Here is a 26,920-nt window from a genome sequence, read left to right on the forward strand (position 1 = left end):
AGGCTATCCTTGAACTCAAAGATCTTCCTGCCTCTGACTCCCAGCTGCTAGGATTACAGGTATAGACTGCTTTGCCTGGCTTTTTTTCTTCTGTTTCTTCAAAAAAAAAAAAAAAGCGGGGGGGGGGGGAGTGCATAGAAAGAGTTTCTGGACCAGCACATGGGTTTGGTACATGCAGTCAGTCCTCAACTCCAGAGCAATGAGCAGGTCATGTGGGTGCCCAACTAGACAACCACGGAGCAAGTTAGACTGAGCAGGAGTGAACTTTGTGGGAGAACAAAGGACTCGGAGTAAATGAGATACATTAATACACCCAGTCTGAGAAGGGAGGAGATCCTGGAAGCAGGCTGAGTGTGCTGTCTGGGTGGCCGGGAGGGTCTGAGGGGCACCGGAGGCTACTTCCTGGCTAGCTCGTGTGTTCGGCCATTCCTGTTCACGGTGGTTCTCAGGTACCTCTGGTCAGGATTTGGCTTCCCCTTCTTTCTCATGTTGTTTGCGGTGGTTTCGCTGAAGTGGAGCCGGCCCAGCGTTACCTTGGTAACCTGGTCAGTCAGGAGGTCAATTCTAGAACAAACACCAGTATCAGGAGAACGAACGTGAGAGAATGCAGTGCTTGACCACATCTCATCTGCTGAGAACACCCCCCCCCCCCATGTTTGGTCCCTTGTTCTTATCACACTGCAGAGGACAGTTTATTCTAGGGTTTGTTATTCAGGGATCCACGTCATGGGTAAGGGTGTCCACCAAGGAAGGCCACAGAATGACTCCTTGCCAGTGGAAGCTATTCTTCAGGTTTTGAACCCACGGACCAGGAACTCAACACATCCCAAATGGTTCCTGTTGCCTCCACAGCAGGGAAGAAAGATGCCCTCCTGAACTCCACACTGTTGCTCTAGCAGCCCTTCCTCACAAATGACTTCTTTCTTTTCTCCCTCAATACTCAGGCTTTTCCTTCACGTAGGTGACCCATACCCTAGCAACAGGAGGCAGCATCCTTCAGTAGCTTCCCCAAGCACGGGAGACCCCCATGAGCCAGTTCACTGCTCACTCATGTGCCTGGACTCCACAGCAGTTTGTAAGAGTGGCTCTGTCCAGGCTAGGTGACTACCCTGCCCCAGATGGGCTGGTCTGAAGTTGGCCTAAGCTACCTGAACTGCATCCTGGACAAATAAGCCAAGAAACAGAGACTACCTCATGCCATTCTAAAGAGAGGACCCTAACTCGCTCCCTCATGACTGCTGTGGCTCTCAGGCTCTCAGGCAGGCATCCGTCAAGGGAACCATAAAGTACACAGGGAAATGAATTGTATACATGCATAGGAAGGAGACCTTGAGGTTAATTCAACCAAAATTGTGGTAATTTAAATTAAAAGATCTAGCCATGCTCTATCTCAAGGAATAAAATTGTTAGTAAGTTCATAAGAAGAATGGTAGGTTTTTAAATGGACATTTTCATAAATATTTTTTTGCAATGATCTCGAAGCTTGGTTTTTATTGATAAACATGTGTTTATAATCCTAGCATCCTGTTATTGATTTAGACCTATTTTGGGTTTTGTTGTAAATAAGAAAAGTAAGCTGGGCTGGAAAGATGTCTCAGAGATTAAAAGGACTGGTTGTTCTTCCTAGAGGCCCTGGGTTCAATTCCCAGCAACCCCATGGTGGCTCACAACCATCTATAATGAGATCCAGTGCCCTCTTCTAGGTGGGCAGGCACACATGCAGGCAGAAGACTGTATACATAACAAATAAATAAATCTTATTTTTCTTTAAAAAAGAAAAATAAATTCTATCACTCATCTTCTCTAAACTTTCACCAAGACACTCAGAAAAGAAATTCTTACTTGACAGGATCGAAAGTCCTTTTGCTTCTATCTGCTTGGGACTGCTCGATAGCAATCACTTGGTTGACGGCTTCTACCTGGATGGGGAAAAAAAAAAGTAAGCCAATTCCTTAATGGATTGCTCGACTTACCAAAAATGATGTCCGTTAGTCGCAAATGTTCAGATAGTTAAAACCTTTGCCAGGCTCTGGGTGGGAGGTCTGAATTCTGAAAAGGGCACCTTAGACTAGACAGTGGGTGCTGCCAATCAGCAGTGTGCCACTGATGGCTACAGAGAGAGGCCTACAGAAGGGAATGATGAAATACAGGGTGCGCTAGTGGAAGACCAGGATACCAGAATCAAACGCAATGAAAATAAAGCAAACAAGACCAAGACAACTCACAGGATAATCCATCCAACCAGTCAATCATCCATCCATTTATTCATTCGCTATTTAGTGAGTACCTACTATGCACCAGGCACCATACTAAACATTACACATAAGTGAACAAAGCAGCCAATGCTCTTACTACTGCCGTTTTCTCTCGAAAAGAAAGAAAACAGAATAAAATTGAAAATGGACAAGATTGTTGCACTTGGATGCACACACAGAAACACAGTGAATGCCATTAATGTGCACAGTTAATAAATATCGATAGGCATAACTTTTAATGTGACAAATTTAATAAAAATCACTAGGCCTAGTGGTACAGGCCTATAAGCAGTAGGTACTCAGGAAACTGAGGCAGGCAACAAGTGAATGCTAGAACAACTTGGGCAACTTAGCAAAATCACATCTCAGAACAAAAAGCAAAAAGAAGCCCCTGGATAGAGTTCAGTGATGGGGTACTTGCCTAGTATGCACAAGGCTATCAATTTGATCCCTCCTAACAAACACATACATGTTGAGTGCAAGCACACACACACACACGCATGTGCACACACACACATGCGAACACATATGCACACTCCTGTTCTGGCAAAGCTTAAGCCCTACTATGAAGACCATGCCTTGGTGTATAAGAAATACATGGGGGTGGTTTTAATCTACAGCTCTACACACCCTTTTCTGTGAACAGTGCCAGCTCAGTGCTCTGACATACAGCGTGTGGGTCTTCCCACTGGCACAGTTTTTCTAAAACGCAAAGGGGCAACGACAATCCTCTCTTGGCGCTTACCCTCAGGCACACATGGGTGTACACAAATGTTTGTGAAGTGTTGTTAGGAACTACAGAAGACAGCAATGAAATTTCTGATATCGTACCCCATAATATTATGCATCCTCAGAACAGACAACTGTATCAGCTTTTCTGTGAGGTCCTTAGCACCGCAGACTTTCATAACGGAATGTTGACAGGATAAGAAATACCAAATAAAGTAAATTGAATTAATAAAAAAGGCTTACCTTAATTCCAAAAGCTTTCAAGTAAAATGTTTCTATTGGCTTTAGGCCCATTTGGGTTTTAACAAACTTCGGACTTCCCCAGACTTGGATGTGAACGGTTATCTGGAAATGGTTCTTCTTTTGACAAACAAAAGCTTCATCTACTGGCGAGAAAGTGAAGCCTTTGTCTGTTACAACTTGATAGCCCACATCAGGCCTGAAAAGAGAGGAATCAAGAAACCAATTGCACAGTATTTTCTCTTTTGCATCGATAATATCAATAGCCTAAGCATTCCAGGAAGGCTCATTGTGCAAAGAACCTTTTGCTATGTTTATTTAATCAACTTCCTGCATCTTTACTGCAGAAATGAAATGATATTTCGAAGTACACTGGCCTCTCTTACCTTCTTACAAGGAAGTAATGTGGATCATACCGAATGGAAGCATTGTTTCCCTAGACTTCTCCCCGCTTTGCTGCTCTCTAAACTTTTAATCTGACCCCTCTCCATACACTAGAAAGGGAGAGGCTGGAAGCTGAGAAGACATCACCCAAAATTATCTTTTCCCTTTAAAAAGAAGGCTCTAAATATCGCAGGCACCTTAGCTACTCAGGGGAAAGAGTGAACATTCCTCGGATTGCCCTATGAACAAAAGTAGGCTGGGCAGAGCTGCTAGAAACAACTCTAAACCAAATTAACCAGGGCCAGTCATTGTACTGAGGAGAAATGTTTTCCTCTCTAGAATATTCTTTCCCCCTGATCCTTCCAATCTGCAAATAGCACTGAAAACCTTCCACAGAGAGGGGAGGGGTGGTGACAGGTTGGCTAGTCAGAATTCTGCCTTATTTGGTATTTCCAATAATCATACTCTCTGTATGACATGATTAATAAAAATGCTTTCAAGTGTTGGTAAAAGGGGAGCTGATGAAGGCAGTCAAAAGTGTGTACCGCTCATTCAGAGGACTTGAGTTCAGTTCCAAGCTCACGCCCACCTGGAACTCCAGTTCCAGAATTCAACCCCTTTGCCCTCCGAAGTATGTGCACACACCCACATGCAGACACATAATTTGCATATAAACCCCTTTTTAAAATATTAATAAAACAGACTCATCAGCAACGAGACACAAGAATGCAGACGTTGTAAACTTCCTTGGTGAACATTTCCTGGACGCGATGCTGATGTGGAAGGTGGTCTTTAACTCATCAAGGATCCTAACTGGGGACTTTCTATCTGCGAAAGCGGTTTCTTCTCAGAGCCAGGAGTGAGAGGAAGGAGGTACCCTCCGGTCTCCTGTGAGGCTCCCTGCCCCTGAGGTCCCAGCGAGGGTAGCTGCTACCATCACAAAAGCACAGAGCTTTGAAATTCTGCTCTAATTCCAAGACCAGAACTGGTTAATAGGCCTCTTGGGAAAGGAGTGTTGACTGCCCGCCGATGGATCGCGTTCCTGCATCATTGATTACCAATAACCAATCGATAACCAATGAAAGGCCTGGCTCAGAGCAGCCAAGGAAGAACCATTGAACAAAGCCCTCGGCAAAGACTATGCGCCTCGTGCTGTCTAGGAACTGGATATTGACTCCTCCGGTTTCCACAGCCAATCTGCTAATGTGCTTCTTACGTTGTGGGTCATAACCCCCCCCCACACACACACACATAACTGAATGGGCAAAGTTTGGGTAACAAAAAATTTGGTAACAATAAAAGGTCTGTGGATACACAGTGGCCAAGGGTTAATTAAAATCAAATGTGCACCAAATCCATGGTGTTTCTGGCTGCATTTGCTCGTGTCATGTCATCTTGTATGATGTCACCGTACCGTTAGTTCCGAACACACATGTACATGTTGTAGTATGCCTATCATCATAGCACACAAGGCCATGGTTGCCTGAAAGACAGCTCACATTCCAAACTATTGTATGAGTTTCAGGGTTCCTACCATCCATACAAACTCTTTTGTTCTTCAGAAAGATAAAAATCTTGATTACAGAAAGCAAATACTTTTTAATATTTTCCTATCACAATTACTCAGCATGTAATTAGTTAGTGTGTCTTTGGATTGGATTGTTTTTAAATATTTGATTTTAGAAATTGCTCTTTGAGCTGCCAACTTGAGTTTCTTTTTTAAAAAAAATAAAATCAAATCATTAGATGAATGTTGGCTTAGTGGTTAGATAGAATTGCCAACAGTTTCTGAAATGACTTTAAATATACCTTTCCTAATTTTATACTATATATTTATGTGAATCAGTGTTGTCAGCATTAACAACAATAAAATAAAAAACATGCATCAACTCTGAAAAACATTGAAGTTGTTCCATGTCTTACATTATCAAATATTGAGCCAAGATTTAATTCTTTATGTAAAAATTAACAAGCATGCACATCTTGTTAGCACACAAATTTATTTCTCTTTTTAAATGGTAAGATTTATTTATACCAAAGAATTGTTTTGCAAATATTTTGTTACCTGCTTATATACCTTCCCAGGGTTCTATAAAAATTGCTCAGGCAAAAGGGCCGTGAGAGGAAAATGGTTAGGAAGCCTAAGTCTAAGGGATAGATGGATAAAGTTGTGCTGGTTTGCTTTGGATAATAACTGTCTCCGTGAAACAGGAAGATTTTCACAATGTTTCATTCTTCACTGCCAAAAACCCTGAAAGCAGAGGACTTACAGCTCAGACATGAGCATTAGACTGAAGAGCAGAACACCTGTAAGCAGAAATGGAAGGACCGAGGAGAACTGAACCAGACCATGCTGAAACGCAGGCGCCAGTCTCCGACTAAAAGCTTATTCTATTCACGGCACAAAGGCAACTCTTCTCGTGACTCCAGAATTACACATGAAGCCCACTGAACTTGCTCTGCAAACTCTCTTCTGTCACAGATGCTTGAAACATTCGGGAAAGGGGGTTAATAAATGTTAATCTCTAACTTCATTGCTCTGATGTAATCTAGGGAAACAACATTTTGTGACAAATTAAACATATTTACCTATAAACAAATAAATGATTTTCTATCTCAATGACATGACTAGTCAAAGCAAGGAGCTTTGTGAATGTTACCTTTCTGTCTGTTTAGAAAAAGTGAATGGTGGTTAAGGGTTCAAAATAAATCTGCCCATGTACCTTTGAGTTGATTCCATCTTTGTTCTCTGTTTTTTCCAGATCAATGGAGCACAGACAGGCTGTTGAAACAGACTGTGTGTGTGTGTGTGTGTGTGTGTGTGTGTGTGTGTGTGTGTGCGTGCTTTGTCTATGAGTTAGGCTCTAGAGTGCCAGCACAGGTGGAGGTCAGATTTGGTTCTCTCCTGCCACCTTGTGGGTTCCAGGGATGGAACTCAGAACTGCCCTTGAGTGCTTCTACACACTAAGCCACACAGAAACACATTTTAAAAGTCTCTTCTGAGAGGAGAGAGAGAACACTTACCTTTTAAAAGTTGGCCAACTCAGATGCATGGAAACACGAAGGCTTTTACTAAGACACACACCTTGTGTGTGACCGTTTCATGCTTCAGACAGAACACAAAATGTTCTCCAAAAGATGACCAAGGGAAGGCTGTCTCAGAAGCAAGATAGAGAAGCCTTCCCTTTGTTTTCAAATTTCACACATACACAGGCACAGTTGTGAGATCTCAATGAAATTAGCTTCCTTTTGATACCTATTAAACACAACTCCCAAAAATCTTTTTGACTCCTTAGGCTTGACTTCAAGAAAAATGTTTATTCCTGTAGCCTAGCCAGGCTAATGGTCCCAGAGAAAAGCATTGCTGTATTTGAATTTGGAAAATACCCAAAAGACCCTTAATTACAGGACCCAGTATTCTCATCTTGTGTTGTATCTGTTACTTGAAAATTCTACTCTTTGTCAGAAAGTGTTGACTTTGAACCTGACAGCATCGATTCTCGGCAAAAACATTAGGAGTAGTCACCTGGCAACCAGTTCACTATGACCGCCAAAGAATTCTACAGCATCACAAATTTACGGCAGGACTAGGTGTTAGTTATTTTCTGGTTGTTTCCCTTTTGTCTTTTATTTTATTTTTGTAAACATTTATTTTGAAGGTGTTGTGCATGTGGAAGTCAGAGGACAACTTGTAGGACCTGGTTTTCCCCTCCCATCATGCAGGTTCCAGCAATGGAACTCATGTCAGCAAACCTGACAGCAAACACCTCAGCCATCTGGCCAGCCCCCCAGCTTTCCTTTTAACTGGGCCTGTGATCCTGGGAAAAGTTCCTCTCCCTCCAACATTTAGTAGGTAAATTAACATAAGTTGTAATTACAAGCCTGGGCTCTTGAAAGTCTTTGTCCCAACGATTCTTTAAGATACAAATTATAAGGGGCTGGACAGACCCTTTCTCAGTGGCCCACCTGATTTGATCAGAGATCGCACCTAAGCCCAAATACTTGGATTTAGTCCTAAAATATAGCACTGTGCCCACATCGGACACCACGTTCCCAGTCCATCCCAACGCACTGCTAAGACCACTTACAGTTTTTCATAGTGACTGTTTAATAAGCTATGCCAAGGAACACTTTGGTACGGCTGCCACTTCAGAGCAGGAGAGCACTGGTCCACAGGCATCCCATTATGTCCCTCTCGGTCGTGGTCCTGCACGTCAAGGCCCTGACTCCTACTTGTCACTGTGAAAACAAACAGGTGGGTTAGACTATTCCTACCCGGCTGAACCGCTAAGCCTCGCAGATAGCTCACGGAGCTAGGGAGCAGGCCGTGTGTGAAGCAGAGTGGCCGTGGGAACCACCAAGTGCTGGACAGCAAGAGAAGAGCTGCTGACCGGAACCCACAGCCGCGAGAAAGGATAAGTTCAGGTAAGCGAGCTCCAAGAAAGGTGGTTGGACACCTGTAGGATCCTGCCTCCTACACGGCTCCTTGACACTACCTGTATATGTGGTTCTTATGGAGTCTAGGCCCAGCCACAGGAGGGCAGTCACCCAGGATCAGTCAACATTTAGCATTAACTATTTGCATTCAGGGTGGCCCACATGACCTAATGCAATGCGAGCTCAGCACATATCAGCACTTTGGGTAATGAAGTGACCAAGATGCTCTATTTCCCATGGGGTTTGAACCTCTGGGATATGTTCTCAAGACCAGCTGGTACCATTTGGGAACAGGAGAGTCCATCTGGGGAGGATGTCAGCACTGAGCAGGTGGGGATAACAATGTTGGCAACCTGGTCCTGAGGTGACATGACTTCTGGGGCCAATCCTAAACTTTTGTGTTTAGAAGCCAACAGATTTAATTGGTTTTATGTTTGTTTGCTTGTTTGTTTGTTTTCAGGCAATTTGACGACTTTGGTTTTCAATTTTACTTGTTTCAGTCAACATCCTAATTTGGTACAGGTCTTTGTGGCACCAATATTCTGTGTCTCCCAATGATGTCAAAGATGCACACTGGAGAAAAATGTAGACTCTTCAAACTGGTGCTAGAAAAACTAGCTATCCACATGTAAAGGAATGAACCTAGATCCTAGTTTCTCACCCATACAGACCTCATCTCCTCACGGATCAAAGTCCTTCGACTCTAAAATTGCTAGGGGTGATAGACAGTCCTAGATAAGAACTTTCTGAATAGGACTCCGTCATTTAGAATAAGGCCAGCATGAAGTTCAATGAGACCTCACGAAGCTAAGAAGCTTCTGAATAGCAAAGGAAACAATTTGAGTGGAGAGACTCCTCACAGAATGGAAGAAAACCTTTGCTGCATACACTTCTGACAGAGAATTTATACTGAGGACATACACAGAAACCAAACAAGAAAACTAACAACCCAACTTAAAAATTGGTCTAAGAAACTGAGCAGAGAACTTGCAAAGGAAAAAATACAAATGGCCAACAAATATTTTAAAATATTTACTTATTTTATTATTAGTGCTTTGCTTAAATGTATATCTGTGTATCATGTATGTTTTTTGTGCACATGGAAATCAAGAAATAGTGTCAGATTCCCTGGAACTGGAGTTATAGGTGGTCGTGAGCCATCGTGCAGGTCCAGGACCTCTGTAAGAGCAACATGTGCCCTTAACACCTAAGCCATGTCTCCTAATAAATGTTTTTAAAACTGTTCAGCATCCTTAGCCACCAGGGAAATTAAAATCACTCATTAATGATATCATTTAATGATATAATTAAATGAAAATCTCTGTGCTGGGGATAGGCTACTTCCTTGTGCCAAGGAGGCCCTGAGACCTCCAGAACAATGCTGGCAATAGCAACTGCTATGGGTTTCCCACCAAAAGTAGCCGGGAAGACCCAAAGATACACAGTCTCTGGTCACAGGGAGTAGAGGAATTAATCTAGAACCAGGCTGGAAACTTCCTCTTTGCTGGCTAGCCCACAGAGGGCCGTAAGATGCTGTGCTAACTGCTGGGGAAGGACTGACACCAGCAGACTTGTTCAGGGTAGACCCTGAAAGCGATTCTACCAGTCAGCCAGGCAAGACGAAACCCTCGTGCAACAGTGTCAAGTCTGTCATGGGAGTAAACAACCACTTTCTGCTTGAATTTGAGGCCTGTTCCAAAGGAGGAAATTCACTTCTGGTATTATAAACCTAGTCAAAACCATATGGCTGAGGAGAGCATAGGCCCTTGCAGAAAGGCTACCACTGTTTTGTTTTGTTTTTTGCTAAATGGTCATGATATGCCCATCAAATTGTCTTCCACAGAATCATGTTTATGTCCATTGGCTACTGCTGTCAGCTTTGGCCAGAGAAGTTTCTTTCTGTAGTGGTCAGTGGTGACTACAGAGACACATAAAATAGTCACAGTGACAAGAATAAGTGACTGTTGACTTTTCAGCCATAAATGAGATAGCATCTCCTCCGAGGCTCAGAGAACAGCGAAGAAGAGGGGAAAGAAAGAACATAAAGATTACAGGATGAGGTAGAATATTGTAGAACCCTGTATTCTGGGCATGACATGGTAGGAGAGGATGAGAAGTTTTCTTCAGTGGTGTAGTCGTTGGTAAGATGCCCATGTCTTGTGAGCAACACTAATGATAATCATTGGGTCATCAAAAGGAAGGACATAAAGGCAGAAAGAGAATTGACTGGTAAGAAGTAGGAGATGGGTGTGGAAGATGGACATCTTGCCTGAGATCAGGAATGAGGGCGATAGCAGGTCTTGGAAAGACCAGGTGTGGGTTGTCACAAAAAGCCCACAAAGCTGCTCCTTCCATCCAAGGACTTGCTTCACACCTCCACTCCTAAAGGAGAAACACCCAGGAAAACAGTGATGCTCTCCGAGCTTCCATTTCCTCATCTGCCAAGTGGGGGCGCCACCAGCTTCCTCCTGAGTTACTGAGGCGGCTCAGTGGGACGATGCCTGCCACTGGAGAGCATTCACACAGAACTCTGTGGTATTGCTGATGTCTGCTATTCCGGAAAAGCCTAGGGAAATACTGGTCTCGAAGTGACTCTATCTGCTGCGCTGACCGGTGAAAGACAAAGGCATTTCTTGCCCTTCCCCCATCAAAATGGTAAAGGTATCCATCCCCGCCAGCCATGCAGGAAGTCGATAAGGTCCTGAAGACCACAAGGACACTGGGAAATTCCAGGCACAGGCCCAAGGTCGATACTGGGATCCATTTTTATTACTTCTAATAACCAGCCCCTGGTGCTTTTCGAAACTTGAGAAACTGCCCCAGGGCTTGGCTCTTCACCAGCTCTTTATGTCAACTCTGTGGTGAGAAGCCGCTTTTTCGAATTCTTTTAGATTCAAGTTCTTTGAAATTTATTTGACATGAAGCACACGTCAAAAAATATATTCTCTCTAGGTTGAACTACGGTGTAACCACCACCAGCTCAAGCAACAGAGAGAAAATATAATATAGTAATGATGGTGTTGGCATTGTTTACTGTGGCGATGAGATTTGTCTACTATCCCTGCAAACGGCAGCCCTGTTTTCACAGCCGTGTCATATTCTCGGATAACCTGCCATTGACAACCATCTGAGTGTGAGTAAGGCAACGCTGGACATCCTGAGCCACATGTCTTTTGCTGGGTGTGTGTTTACATTTCTGTTAGCTCTAGTCCTAGGTGTTGTATCACTGGCTGATAAAATACGGTTGAGCATATGCCACCAAATGCTGGTTATGAGACAGGGATCCTAAATCTCATTAACAAGTACTGGCACTGGGGTTCAAGAACCTCAAATACTTTGCTTAGTATCACAGCTCTTAAGGGGAGAGCCTGGATGTAAATTTCCCTCTTATCTTCGTGCTATCTAAGGATCTTTAGAGAAAAATCAAATACACCAAGAGGAGAAGAGCACCCACATTCTGCTGGAGAAAGTCCATGGCTTGTATCTGAATGCCTGCACTCCTTGGTTTAAAAGATCTCAGAGGTGAATGAAGCAGCAGTTATGATTTTTGTTTGATAAATAAGGGAACTCATTCTTTGAGGGTCCCCAACTGCTAAAGAGATGAAACCGGTACATGCCCACCCGATAGGACACATTCACTTACTGCCTTTCTCACTGTGATCCTGTCTCCAGGGCTGAAAAACCCTTTCATTTGATGTTCAAAACACAGAAGAGTCGGGGCTGGAGAGGCGGTTCAGCAGTTTAAGAGCTCTTGCAGAGGACCTGAGTTTAGCTCCCAGCATCCACGAGGTGGCTTAGAACCACCCACAACTTCAGTCCCAGGGCATCCAACACCCTCTCCTGACCTTCACAGGCGTCAGACACGCACATGGCATACATACATACATGCAGGCAAAACACCTTGTACATACAAAATTTTATATATGAGTTGAAGTGTCCCAGGGAAAACACGAACCCTCTCTTGTTCAGGCAAGTGGGGTCAGGAGCCCGGGAGAGTCTGTACAGAAGTCCTCCCCTCCCCCGTGAAATATTCTGTGTTCACAGCAACACAGCAGCTCTACACCTCAAATGCCACAAATGGTGCCTCGGAAGCCTTGCCCGATGCGTACTTCTGGGGGAAGGTCACCCGCTGTGACTAGTGGTTCTTGTAGAACTGACAGGATTCAGTATCACCGTTGAGACGCACCTCTGGAGGTGTCTGTGAGAACATTTTCGGAAATTCTCAACTGAGCAGGGGAGACCCACCCTGTGCGTGGATGACAGGATCCTGTGGGCCGAGATACATGGCTGAATAGGAAGAAAGACGTGGGCAGCAGGCTTGGGTACCAGCATTGTTGCTCTGCTTTCTGACCACGGATACAGTATGAGTGTGTTAGACGGTCATGTCTTCCCTACAGTGATGGAGAAAGAAATTGCTTCTGGCTTTCGTTAAATTGCCGTTGTCAGGCATTTTGAAACAGCATGAGAATAAAACTAATATATTATCAAAGGCTGATCCTGATACGCAGCCCAACCCCTGACGATAAGACCGGTACAGGCTTTTCTTTCACTGTCAAGGGTTGTAAAGGCCCCAGGTCTCTGCATCACCAAATCAAACAGCAACTCTCCACCAGAAAATGTATACCAAAACCGCCAACACTATGGTATCTGTATTAGCTAAGTCTTTTGTGGGTGTGTTTTGTTTGTTTGTTTATTTGTTTGTTTGTTAATCCTGGGAACTGCTTGTTTCTCATTCTCAGTTATCTGGAACCAATTACCTTCAGCCAGCTTTTCAGTGACCTTTAAAGATGACTTAAACAAGGGATCCAGGAGTTCCTAACTGCTGAGACATTTCACTTGCTCTTCAGAGCTTTCTTTGAAGATGGTGAAAAAAAAAAAAAAGAGAGAAGAAAAAAGAAAGAAAACCAAAACAAAACAAAAAAATGCCCATTCTAAGACAGAAAAACCACCACAGAATGATGCTTAACTCTGGACTGGCCAAGACTAACTGAGCAGCACTGTGGTCCTTTGAAAAAAACTCCTGGAAGATATGAATGACAGTTAGGGCATTCAAAGAAGAGTGGGCAGATGGTTCCCTCAGCTGCCTGGAAATGTAATCAGTGTTTATGTTCTACATGTGGGTTGAATTCCTAAAGAAAGTAGAGTACCCTTGCACTGAAATGTAGATGGAAGGTTCTATATCGAAAAGCAAGGCTCTAGTAAGCATTCTGAGCGTCAGTGGTGGGGGAGGAAAGGCTATTAGTGCTCATGGATCACAAAGGATGAGAAAGGAGATGAGGCAGTAAGGTCAAGGTTCACCTCAAACAGAACTGATGTCCACTGCAATTCTAGCATGGCCACTCTCAGGGACGACCACATTTGGGAACTGGCTGGGAGGGTGAGGTCATTGCCCACAGACACAAACAACAAAGTTGCATATGTATGTGCCCATACCACAGCTGAAGCCAGTTGACTCTGGAAAGGCTCTCTCCTACCACAGTTGCTTTAGAGCATGGATGGTGAGGGTTTAGGGACAGGAAGAGGAGAAGGAGCCCCTAGAAGAAATCCTGGGTTTCTCACAAAACTGACTCCTGGAGACAGAGCATAAGGCTTATAAACTGAATTTGGGGCACTGTCCACACTGCATGAATTTGAATGCTTATAGTAGCAAGTAGAATTGGCTTGGAGAACTCTCTCTTATCCTAAAAATTCCAAACAGTTCACCCTCAAGTTCCAAAAGACCAAGCCATCCCCAACTCCATCACTTTAAGCTCAAAGCAAATATGCTACATGTTATTTAAGGTAAACAACACACTGTGGATACACACACACACACACACACACTCACACACACTCACACACTTGAACCCAGAGTTACAAAGGATCATGGGCAACAAAGAAACAGGCAGCCTATAGGCTCTTGAAAGCTCTGTATATACCATTTCCCCAGGCTTGGAGTCTGTATCCTCTGAGACTTGTTTCTCCTGAAATAGAAAGTGTTTTATGTGCGCAGGGGAGACAGAGCAGCTTCCCTGGGACACCTGAGTGACTGATACATCAAGAGAGTGGAGTACAGTCCCAGAGCCCATTTTGCTCGTCTGTGAGAGGGAACATAGCTGTGTGAGGCTGCTGAGAGGCAGGTCAAGGCTTTCATGCTTTGACTTGTCACAAGGCCACGGTTGCTCACTTGGTCTGAAGTGGTGCGCCCACGCATAGTCTCCAGCATCCTCTCGGATCTGCGGGTGCTGGTGGGCCCAGGAGCAGCAGTCCCCAGGGTCCTCGCGAATCTGTGTGTGCTTTCTCTTCTTTGTCGGAGGCAGCGAGGCTCTGAAGTCAAGAAACCAAAAGGTTGGTTAGCATCTTTGCTCGCTGCTTGAAAACAAACTGAATTTCCCAGACCTTCGCTCTCTGATTTCATAAGGCTAATCCCAAGTCTTAAAGGTCTCTTGGGCGCTACTCTTCTGAAATTTCGTCTTTCTATAGCCAACCAATCTAAGATCCAACCCGCCAATAGCTTCAAAGCAGAGAAGACTCGGTCTGAACTTTTTTACATCTGTGAATTCTCTTTGCATGGAACTTGACCACAGTCACAGATGGCCCTGGCTTTCCAGAGAAGGAGGAATGGAGACCAGAAAGAGAAGACAAGAAAGAAAACCTGATTGACAGTTATCTGAGAACTAACTCGTTCTCAAACTGCCCTGAGTCACTCTGCTGAGGCAGCATTAGAAAGCGATGCTTCGTCTCACAACCCGAAGCTGTTCTACATTTCCCTGACATTTTAACTTTTTGTTGAAGACCTTGAGTCGAGGAGATTTCTAAAGAAACTGCAAAGCCAGGAGCCTCAAGGCCTCCTAGCGTCCTATGTACGTTTCCACACTGCCACCTGCTGGACAAGACGCGTGTTCCCTCCTGGCACTCCACCCGTGGATGCTGAGCTGGTTCATAGCAAGTGTTCCCAGGAACACTTGTGTACCCAGGAACGTGGCACAAAGGTTGCTGATGGTAAGAGCAACTCGTCGCCAGCCTGGAGGGCCCAGTTTGGTGACGAGAGGTGGTGGGGCGACTGGACTCCGGGTAGCCGTTGTGAAAGCTGCGATGGGTTTGGCCGGACATGCCCTGTAGCGGGTACTCGGGCATCAGCTGGGGTGCGGTGGTGGAGGGGACGAAGGTAGCTGGGGTCCTCCCTGCTGTAGGCCTCGGGATCCGGCAGCACGCGCCTGCTGGGAAGACAGGAGCGACAGGTGCCTCCCATTCTCACCACCCAGTCTTGAATCGACCGTGCAAAGTGCTAGCTGGACAGACTCACCTTTGACCTGTGGAGGAGAGCCTGGGTCCGAGGTAGAGTAGGGCGGGGTATCAGGAAGCTGCCGTTGCCTGGGGGTTGGAAATGCTGCTTTTTGTTGGGCTCTATTTCGCCCAGTTTTAGCCACCAAAAGGTGGCAGCCCTCCACGTGCAGAACCGCCGGGACGGGGAGGAAAGCTGAGCTTTGAGTCCCACCTCTTCTCTTCACCCCTTCAGCCTCTGCCCTAGTCTATAAAAGAGAAACCATTGCCACACCCTCCTGGCTGTACTGTGAGAACTGGGGAAACGTTCACAGACCCTGTACTGTAAGGCTCCGAACTTAGTGTCCGAGAGTGCAAAATGCTGTCACTGAAGCAAGCGATGGCCTTCCACGCACGGTAGTGTGGGGCACCCCACGCTTTTGGGAAGTAACTCGAGGGTTCCACAGAAGCAGTGATGTTCCAGCATAATAAAAGGTGATAAAAGTTTGTTTTCATCATTCACCATTTGGGGACGTAGGGCAGAGAGGAAGATAAGCGGAGGGTGAAAGCGGAAATGGAGAGGCAATGAGGTTGAGCTATAATGACACCTAAGTATGAAAATGCCATGGTGATGTCCATGACTTGTAGGCTAAGTTTACAGATTAATTTTAAGTAGAAAAGTTTTTTTTTAAGTTCTATCGTCAAATTGGCTCCTTAAAATTTATTTGCCCTCTATTAATAAGAAAGAGAGAAAATATATTTATCTTTATCAGTGTAAAGGAATAGAGAGGAGCAGATACTGAAAGGCTTAGACTACCTGAGGGTAGAGCACAGCACACAGCCTTTCAGGAACAGTGGCGGGCAGATAGGATGACAGGACCGAATCGACAGAGACTTGCCTGGGTGGGGTAGAGGGGCCTGAGGACTCAACAGGGAGAGAGAGCTCCCGTCAAGCGAAGGTCAGAACGTCAGTGTTGTCGGCAGCTTCACATGGAGAAGAAGGGGGGAGTTGGACACAGCCTTGGATGGAGGTGTCAGGAACAACTGGACTCTCGGGTCAGCCCACGTTCATCACCCCAAAGTCGGAAAGGTTTGTTTGCTGAGGAAATGGAGTCAGGGAGACTGTGGTACAGGCAAAGACCGCTGGGATGAGCACGGAAGGATGTGTTACAAACCTAACTACTGAGGCTGGGGGCATGCCTCAGGGGCAGAGAGCTTGCCTGGTGTACGTAAGGCACTAGTTCCATCCCCAGCACTGCCAAAGAAAAAGAGATCTGAATGCTGAACTGTTAAGACTCGTCCTCAGCTCTGCTCTGCATACATCTAAGCTGATTTAACAAGGAAGAAACCGGAACATTTCTCCCAAGAAACACTGCATGTGCTTTGGGCTAAGGAGGGAGCACAATCTTTCATAATCTGTGATGAAAAAAATTTATGTGTATATGAGTGAATAAATGTGTGAGTGTCTGTGTGTGTGTGTACTTGTGTGTAGAGGTGAGGAGGTGTCAGATTCCTTGGAGCTAGACTTACAGCTGGTTGTGAGCTGCCAGATGTAGTTGTTGGTAATTGAACTTGTGCCCTCAATGGTCACTGAGCCATCTCTCCTGCCCCCTCCCCATTTTTAGTAATTTTAATTGGAAATAAATAGCCAGTCCCGATCACTCTTTAGTAAAGTCCATCCTCTGAGCGTGGTGGTTTGCACACAGAGCTTACACAGAACAATGAACCAGGAGATACTGTCAGAAGGCCTATGACATCAAAGCCAGAGCAGCCAACCAAATACGGAATTCGGAAGGATCTCCAATAGCTTCCTCCCCTGCTTCTGAAACGAATGACAAGCTCCTGCCCGACCTGATCTTCCAGCAGGGGGAAACTTTAAGCTGTGGGAGGGCATTACTACCCAGAGATGCCAAAAGTGGGCAAAAGCAACAGGATTCTGGAGTGGCTTTGAGGCTCAGAGGAAAATGATGGCAGGAAGTGATGGTCTGCTTACAGCTGTTAGCTAACCAAAGTTAAAACACAAAGTAACTGAAACTCCGATAGAAACGCAAGGACTCTCAGGCCTGAAGAATGAGAAATGGGAGTCTGGGAGAAGCAAGGATGCTGAAAACTTAACAGGGGGAGGGAGGGGGCTCTTGGGAAACAGAGGGGCACCCCAGAGTCAGTGTATAACAGCCTCCGTCTCTTGCTGTGTGTGGCGGGGAACTGAAACCTGAACCAGTTCTCAAAAGAGAGTCTACAGTTGGTGTCTGAACAGAGTAACTGCCTGTCCAAACAAAAGTTACTCACCGTCCAGAGAAATGCAGACGAGCCCCTGCATCCAGCAACAGCGATATTTGTTGGCGATTTCAGAGGATCTTAAGCATTACAAGTCTTTCTCACAGTTTGCCTCCCCTCCCAAAATTCAGCATAGCCACGCCTTTATCTTACTAAACAGCTATCAGTCCAAGGGTTTCATAGATTTAGAAAAATGTTGTGGTTCCTTCCAAAGCATTTAAAGGAAGAATTCATGAGCACTGCCCTCAAAACTAGTCATGGCTGTTTGGGATTAATTTGCACTGTAAGTTCTCCCTTCTCACGATCACACTGTCAAGGATCCTGGCAGCGCACAGTAGGCTCTTTGGGGACTCTGTGCTCTGAATGTGTCTCTTACACTGAAGGGATTTCCACAAACCAGACAGACATCAGAGCGTGGCTGATATGTGGGTCCCTCTTTGAGTGGCCAATGCTGTCTATAGCATCTGGAATAAGTGGAATAAAGAAAAAAATTATGAGCTTCTTAGCAGCTGGCAGAAAATGTATTCATTTGCCTTCTGACCTCCTTCCATTTGGACAGTGCAATCTGTTTTTGTCTTTTGGAGGACTGATGGAGAGGCCCAGTCTTCTGGAGGTTGGGGTCTATGCAAAGCGAGGGGAAGCCAAAGGGACCTTACCTCCTAGTGGCTGAGGTCATACGTACCTCCATGCCGTTTGTGCGCTGCCCCCACGGCAGCCCGTATTGCTTTCAGATGGCAATTCTGATGGAGCCCTAAACTTACTGACTGCACACTATGCTAATGACTCCCCGAGACACCCTTGGGGACCCGCACACATCAGGCATGATCCTCACGTGACTCTCCTGGTAAGGCTGTCTACCACACCAGCTGTGCAGTGAGCTGAGCTCAGCATAGTTCCTGCTCCAGAGCTGGAACTCCAGAAACATGAAAGATAAAAAAAAAAAAAAAAAAAAAAAAAAAAAAGCACGAACATGCTGTGTATGTAAATCCATATATCAAAAGAGGGCTGTTATCACCACCGGTTCCAAAATGGTAGCTTTCCCCTACCCCTCACTTTCTACCTCTCTTACCTCCCTCTAATGTGTCTTCATCTCCTTAAGAGACCGCAGACCATCTGCCATTGTCTCTCTCTTCCCACTGGAGAGGCACAACAGCAGTGGTGTCCCAAGAATGAGGAAAGGAAACGGCTTACCCCAAGAGCCAGCAACAAGGAAGTACATTGTAGAAGCAAAGCCTACAAGGGGCCGATCTGCTTTGTGTTAAACAACCTTCCAAATGCATCATCAGTCCTGGAAGTGGGGGGGAGGTGCCCTGCCAGGACAGACGGCCCTTTGCCCTTGGTATCCTCCCAACAAGGAATCCCCCTGCTTCATTCATGGTTGTATCTCATCCCCCAGCTGTCGTAGATGATGTAATCTTGACATGTGTGATTTATCTCCCCCATGTGGCCCTCAACAGTATGTGTGCACTGCCCCGCAGCACTGCAGAGAGAAATACTCGCTCAAGTACAATTAGAGTTTGCAACTATTACCCTGAGACCCAGATTTTTGAACAATGGTTCTGAGGACTTATCAGGGGCTCAGGTAGCCCAAGAAAGCTATCTCACAGTAGGACAGCAAGAAACACTACAGGGTAGATGCCAAAGCTTCACCCCCACCCCTGCTCTGTTTGGAGCTGCAGGGCTCTGGCTTTCTTGTCACCCCTCCTCTGCTGCCTTAGACACAGAGACCCTGCTTTGGGAATCTTGCCTGGGCCTCGCACCAGGCTAAATCTTATGTTTTTGGTGGTGAGCCTAGCCTTTAACGGTGAGCCATCACTCCAGCTAAATCTTCAATCCATTGCCTCACCTAATATCTAGGGTACCGGATGCAGAAGTGCTATGATTGTCCTTGCTCCACCATGAAACCAAAACTGATGGAAATACACAGTACGCCCTGCGTTGACATCTGGCAGGTAGTCAGTGTCGAGCCATGCACTGCCCTTCCATGTTTTAGATGCAGATCAGCTTAATCCTGCTCCTTATGATAGGTTAGTTCTTCTTCTGTTATATATATATCCTTAGGATGAGGAAGACTGGGCTACTGTTTTAGCCCAGTTTTAGGTTTTTTCCCTCTTGTCTTCCTTGGACTTCACTAGTTTGAAGCCAAGAATTAAAGGGTCAATAAATTCCCAGAGCTGTTAACAAGCTCCTCCCACAGAACTACACATACCACCTCATTCCCCTCCACAACTTCGGAGGAAAGGGGCTTCATACCACACCCTAGGGCAGCAGTTCTCAATCTGGGGGTCGAGACCCCTTTGAGGTCCAAAAACCTTTACACGGGGTTCACCTAAGGCCATTGGAAAACGCAGAAGTCTACACTGTGATTAACAACAGTAGCAACATTACAGTTATGAGGTAGCAACGGAAATGATTTTATGGTTGGGGGTCACCACAATATGAGGAACTGTGTTAAAAGGTCTCAGCATTAGGAAGGCTAATGGTCTAGGGGTCATACAAATGTAACAAACTCCTTATTCATCCAAGTGCTAACTAAAACCCCAGCCAGGAGCTGATCCCTTCGTGACCTGTGTGTCCCTACACCATGAAGTCCCCTTTCCTATGAAATCACCATGCATCCTCACACAACCAAAACTATCTTAAGTACACAGAATAACATGCCCCATTGTCGGTGATGCTCCCATAATATAGTCTCACCTAGTCATGTCATATCCATCTGTGATGCTGTAATTTTTTTTAGACAGGGTCTCACTATGTAGGCCAGTAGCTCACTATACAGCTGAGCCTCGCCTTGAAGTCACAAAGATCCACCTGCCTCTGCCTTCTGAGCGCTGTGGGCATCCCATGTGTGCCTGGTACCCAAAGAGGTAAGAGGGTGTCAGGGTTACAGATGGTGTAAACTGTCGTGTGGGTAGTGGGATTCAAACCTGGTTCCTCTGCAAGAGTAGCAACTACTCTTAACCACTGAGGCAGTTCATCAGCTCTGACAATGGCTTTTCTTAGGGGCGTGATTAATGAGCAACTTAGCAGATGAGGAAATAGCTCAGGGTTGTGGTAAGCCCAGATCTGAAATTCAACTGTGCCCAAGCCAGAACAAAAACAGAAACACCCAAAAAACAAAAACAAAAATCAAACAGTAATAACAACACCAGGAAAAGCAAAGCAAAACCACATATCTGGGTTAAATGCCACCAGCCTGTACACAGAGCCTAGTATTCTGACTTAAAGTATAGTGCCATTTGTGCTGATATGGTGATCACCAAGGCAACCCAAACCAATGCCCCTAAGGCCGTAACTGAGCCTGTTTCTTGCTCCTTAGGTGCTGTGGCAGCCTCATTACCTGCCTGCATGTGAGCATGCTTTGTCAAGAAGCAAGAATCAATCTGATCAGGGGACTCTGACAATCTCCGTAAAGCCATGGCTTGTATCTCTTTTGAGTCATACTTTTCAATAGATCGTTGTACATACTTTTAACGTATTTCCCTGGGTTTCATAGTTTTCTGAAGCATTCCCCCAAATAGCAATTAATCAAAAAGACACACGTAGAAAAAACGATGTGTGTGCCACCAATAAGCAAGGTTCAGTCCCGGCTTTGCTGCCATAGGGAGCATTACCGAAAACTCTGGACCTCAGCCTCCTCCTCTAGGAACCATAGAAATAAATGTGTGGCATCAGACACATGATTAAGTGTAAAACAATAGTGCCTGGTGCGAGTAGCTGCTCAGCAGTAGCCATTCCCTTGTCTGCTCACTTACAGCCTGCCCCTTCAACCCACTCCCAAAGATACAGAGTGGATTCTATTGGGAAAACCAAGCCTGAATCTTAATAGCAATGGCTAAGGTTGCGGGGAAATATCCGGTTCTATGGGAAAGACCATGATTGTCATGGGCGCATCTCAGTTTCCTGAGGACCCCAGGACACATTTGGACTTTCCACGTAAGAAGGGGGTTTTTTAAGTTAGGTTTTTGTTTACATCCTTCATCCCAAATAGCTGTTGCATTCTACTTAAAATGTGGAAGCTAAAATGTTTATCTCATAGAAAGGGGACCTAGCCTAAGAAGAGGGCTGGGTGGCAGAGATTCAATGATTAGTGAGAACAGACATAGAGCAGGATGAGAGAAATAGCTCAATGTCCTATGACAGAGTAGAGTAACTATGCTCAGTGATAAATAACTCCATATTTCAAAATAACTGAAAGGATTGTGAATGGTCCCACCATAAGCAATAGTATACCTCTGAGGTAAAGGGCACAATAATTACCTCAATTTGATCTGATCATTTTACACTTTATACTTTCATTGTACTGTCACTGTCTAAACATAAACAATTATGATTCCACTTAAAACATAGTTTTTAAATTTTTCTAACCAGATTTATCAGGGAAAACTAGAAAAGAAAGCATTAATATGAAAACACAAAGGCTATCAGTAGACCTTTTCGAGAATAAAGGGGTGCTGAGGAACACTCTGGACACTGCATGGCCATAAACTTGACGACTCGGATGAAATGGACCACCTCCTTAAAGGAGGGGGCGAAAAAGCTGCCAGTGCTCACACACAAAAAAGAGCTCCTGAGAGTTTGTTGGTGCTCTCTGTATTGTCGGTGCTCTTTTTTTAAATGGCTGCATAGCCCAGGCTGGCTTCCAATTTGTGAAGCTCCTGTCTCAGGTCCCCAAGTAGGCAGGATTTACAGATGCATGCCCCTATGCCTGGCTGGACATCCTGAATCTGCCCACACACTTCCAGTCAGATATTTAAGAAGAGGAAGAACATTTTAATTGCTTCAGAGGAGGCTATAATTACTCCAGTTGCAAAAGCCGTGCAACTCAGTGCAAGGAAGGAAAACTGAGGATCTGCATTCTCACAGACACCGGTGCAAGTCCTCAACAAGCCAGGAGGTGGCGCACACCTTTAATCCCTTCGCTCTGGAGACAGAAACAGGTCGATCTCTGACCTACATGGCCTGACCTACAGCCTGACCTACATGGTAAGTTACAAACTGACAGAAAATAGTCACAGATTGCAGATAACAAGATTCTTAGGTCCACAATATTTTTTTTTAAAGTTTTTCTAAACCAAAATAAAGAAGCACTATTTCTAATAGACATAGTATTTAAAGGATAACTCATCAAAAAAAAAAAATGAATAGCAAAGAAACAGATAAAAGGACGCCTAACCTCATTAAACACGAGAAAAACACAGGTAAGACACAATGAACAACAACGACAAATTTGCTAAAATGGCTACAGTTTTAAATTGATAATTCTGACAACCACAAGAAGCAACTGGATAACTTACATGTTATAATGCTAATATAAAATAATATGGTCACAATGGAGTATTTGGCCATCTTGGCAGTTGAGTTTGCAGTTACAACAATATGACCAAGCAGTCTTTATGCTACATATTTACTCTGCAGAAATTTAAATTCCTGGTCACACACACACACACACACACACACACACACACACCCCTAACAGGAAGGCCTAACAGATGGTTCAGTGGGTACTAGTACTTTTTCCACAAACATGAGGACTGAGTTTGGATCCCTAGCACCCATGCAAACAGCAAGGTGTGGCCTCAGGCATGCACCTGTAACCCGAGCACTTTGTGGGGCAGAGACCGGAGGATGGCTGCTGCTCACTGGAAGCCAGACTACCTCTAGGCTCAGTGAAAAGCTGTGTCTCAAAAGAATAAGGAAGGGAGCGGAGGGGCAGGACGCTGCATCCTCCTCCAGTCTGTACATGTACATGCGTGCACATTAAAAATAAGTAAATAGCATGTTGGTGCGTGCCTGTAATCCCAGCACTCGGGAGGCAGAGGCAGGCAGATCTCTGTGAGTCCAAGGCTGGCCTGGTCTACAGAGTGAGTTCCAGGACATCCAGGGCTCATGGTACACAGAGAAACTCCATCTCAGGGGGAGAAAAGACAAAACCAAAAAATAAGTAAATAAAAATTCGTACATGAAAATGGATATACAACAGTATTCCTAACTGACAAGAAGTACAACTAACCCAAATGTCTTTGAGTTTGGGAGTGACCAAACAATGGCATAAGCATTTAGAGGAATCTTTCTCAGAAATAAAAGGAATGAGCTAATGAGCAAAGGCATTCTAACTGAGAGACAACAGATTCACCAAGTATCATACGGGTTCATTTATTTAACATTCGGGGGGGGAAATGGAATTACAGGGATAGAAAAGAGAAATCAGTGCTCACCAGGAGGACTGTTCTGCATTACAACTGTAGTCATAGTTTGTGAGAGTATCAAAGCTCAGAACTAGACCCAAATAGTGTTGAGTTTGCGGTCTGAAGAGATGGCTCAGTGGTAAAGAGCACTTACTGCTCCTCCAAAAGACCAGAATTCAGTTCTCATCACCCACCCTGTGTGGTTCACAACCCACCCAGGGGATGCATGCTTTCTTCTGGCCTCTGAGGGCACCTGCACACACATGGCATATGCACATACACACACACACACACACACACACAAACACACAAACACAGAGAGAGAGAGAGAGAGAGAGACAGACAGACAGACAGACAGAAAGATAAATTTTTAAAGTGCACTGAGTTTGCTATATGTAAGTTAAAAATAAAAGAAATCTGGAGTAGATATATCAATGCCAGAAAAGCAAAGAACACAGACAAAACTTTCTTTCAAAACGTTAAGAAAAACCATAAACACTCCACCAGACTAATCAAGGAAAAGACATGACTGACTCCAAGAGCAAAAGGAGAGTCACCATTACAGATCCTACAGATATTAGAATGTAATAGGGAGGGGCTGGAAAGAGGGCTCAGCAGCTAAGAGCACTGGCAGCTCTTGCAGAAGACCCGGGTTTGGCTCCCAGCACACACACGGCGGCTCACAGCCATCTGTAACTCCACTCACAAGGGGTCTGATGCCCCCTTCTGAGTTCTGCAGATACCAGGCATGCATGCGGTGTACATACATACACACGGATGAATCCTCATGAACATAAAATGTAGTGAAAACATATAATAGGAAATTTAAACAATGTATGCCATTGAACTTGATAACCTAGATGAAATTGACAAACTCACCGGAAGCCACAGACAGCCTTAGCTGGTGCCTGAATACCTATCTCCCTATCTGCTAGACACATGAACTTGTTGCAAAGGAAGGGATTTGGGAGAGGGAGAAAAACCTCCATGAAGAAAAAAGCACCAGGCCCCGGTGGCTTCACTGGTGAAATCTGCCCAAGTTTCATAGAAAAAAAAAATAAGTTTAATTCTACTTAAGCTCTTGTAAAATAAATACATACATAGATAGGTTAATAATATATAAAATACAAGCAAAGGCAACACTAACCAGATCAATTACGTCACAATGTCACAATTTTAAAAACATCAAGTGGTGTCACCATTACTCACAAAGCTCCTAAATCAAAGTCATTGCCCAAGAATTCTTCGAGCAGACTAGTGTCCAGGGCTGGGTTCTCCACAGTGCCGCTGGCTCCCTGTGCTGCAAAGGAAAATTGAAAACCTTGAGAACCATGACCATTTCAGAAAGACTGCTAACACTTTGACAAGCAGGTACCCAGGCTTACAAGGCAACCAATACCACAATGCTTTTCCTGGGAGTGTGGCCTTTTTCCCATTCAAATACTTCCATTCAGAAATCTCTTCAGATCACCCCTTACAGCAAGACTCCCTGATTGTCTGAGGAGGGTGTAGTGCTCCATTTTATGAGCCCCTGTAACTCTGCCTTGTGCACTGTTGGTATACCTCTTTTCCCCTTTCACTTTCTCTCCTTCAAAGACAGGGACTGTGTCTTTCTTATTTTATCCACGTGTATCTAAGGCATGAAAGAAGCAAGTACCAGTCATTGGTTGGGTAGATGGATGGCTCCATGGCCGGCTTGATGATTGGTTTGATCAGCCTAAGTTCAATGTGTTCTTTACATTTATTCTTAAACTTCCCCAAATACAATAGTTCTGTCCTTCTTTTTGACTTACAAAATTAAAAAGTACCATATTTATTTTCTACTGATTGAAGTGAATATTATTAGACTTTTAAAAGATATAAAATACAGTGTAAAAATCAATATAATGAGGAAGGAAAAAATATTGGTGGGGGGCTTGATGAAATGGCTTGGTAGGTAAAAAGAGCTTTGTGTACACGCCTGACCTCCTGAGTTTGATCCCTGGAAAATCAGAGGGAATCCACTCTAAAAGTTGTCTTCTAACCTCCACACACACGCGCGCACCCTCACACACACACACACATCACACACGCACAGTAATAATAAATAAAAGAAACACTTTTGCCAGCAACTAAAAAGGTTTTACACTTAGCCAACTCAAGAGAAATATAACTGATTATCACAAATAATCGGAACATCAAATAGGATGGTTGGCTAAAAGAAAACATACAAATTAATTTTTCTTATATAAATAATACCAATTAACATTCAGATGACTGTAATGAAGGAGATTTCATTGAAAATAACAGAAAGCCTGAAACTTTTAAATTAAATACTCTTAAATTTGTTTCTTATTTTTTCTTTTTTAAATTTTTTAAAATTAATTACTTTATTCACTTTGTATCCCCCCATAAACCCCTCCCTCCTCCCCTCCTAATCCCACCTTCCCTCCTCCTTCTTCATGCATGCCCCTCCCCAAGTCCACTGATAGGGGAGGTCCCCCTCTCCTTCCTTCTGACCCTAGTCTATCAGATCTCATCAGGAGTGGCTGCATTGTCATCTTCTGTGGCCTGGTAAGGCTGCTCCCCCCTCAGGGGGAGGTGATCAAAGAGCAGGCCAATCAGTTCATGTCAGAGACAGTCCCTCACCCATTACTATGGAACCCATTGGACACTGAACTGCCATGGGCTACATCTGTGCAGGGGTTCTGGGTTCATGCTGTTTCTTATTTTAACATACTAAATAATATGTTCTATTATACATTGTCATATATATTAATTATTATACTAGAATAATGCTTAGCTAAAAAAATATCCATCCAAGGCCTTAAGATGAGATTTAAATAAATAGAGAGACCTCCATTGTTCTTTAGCTGAAAAGCTCAGTACGACAAAGGTTTTAGTAGACATTATTTAGAATGTCCACCAATGCCACTGTGCCTTTTCTGAGCCGACTCCTCTCACAAAGCCACCTGCTGCAGCCACATTTATAGCCTCATGGGCAGAACCAGGCAGAGCCTCAGCTGATTGGCCAATGACCAACTCAATTATTTTAACCAATAATTTGAATGAGCAGCTTTGGAATCCAGCATTTTAGATGAAATCCTACAATAGTAGGGCAGAAAACTAGATAATAATCTAAATATTTCCGCTTTTTGCCCAAATCCTGGCTTTGTTTTGTTTTTCACC

The 26,920-nt window shown here is 44.5% G+C and overlaps 1 protein-coding gene across 4 annotated transcripts in view; it reads right to left on the reverse strand.

The window, feature by feature from the left end:
* The window catches only part of Myrfl (myelin regulatory factor like), a 104,839-nt gene that overhangs the window by 48,681 nt on the left and 29,238 nt on the right, over positions 1–26,920 (reverse strand). For 2 of the 4 annotated variants that reach the window (XM_021643650.2, XM_060378094.1), the window contains exons 2-9: positions 24,962–25,052; positions 15,331–15,398; positions 14,998–15,241; positions 14,212–14,351; positions 7,697–7,847; positions 3,228–3,423; positions 1,843–1,919; positions 454–564 (exon numbers count right to left, since the gene is read on the reverse strand). In XM_021643650.2, the coding sequence (XP_021499325.1) occupies positions 454–564; positions 1,843–1,919; positions 3,228–3,423; positions 7,697–7,847; positions 14,212–14,351; positions 14,998–15,241; positions 15,331–15,398; positions 24,962–25,052 (1,078 nt within the window). Of the gene's footprint in view, positions 1–453; positions 565–1,842; positions 1,920–3,227; positions 3,424–7,696; positions 7,848–14,211; positions 14,352–14,997; positions 15,245–15,330; positions 15,399–24,961; positions 25,053–26,920 lie in introns of all 4 variants that reach the window. The other 2 variants (XM_060378093.1, XM_060378092.1) reach the window with 1 other exon arrangement.

Source organism: Meriones unguiculatus, chromosome 2 (genome assembly GCF_030254825.1).
Source record: "Meriones unguiculatus strain TT.TT164.6M chromosome 2, Bangor_MerUng_6.1, whole genome shotgun sequence".
NCBI classification, from domain to species: domain Eukaryota; kingdom Metazoa; phylum Chordata; class Mammalia; order Rodentia; family Muridae; genus Meriones; species Meriones unguiculatus.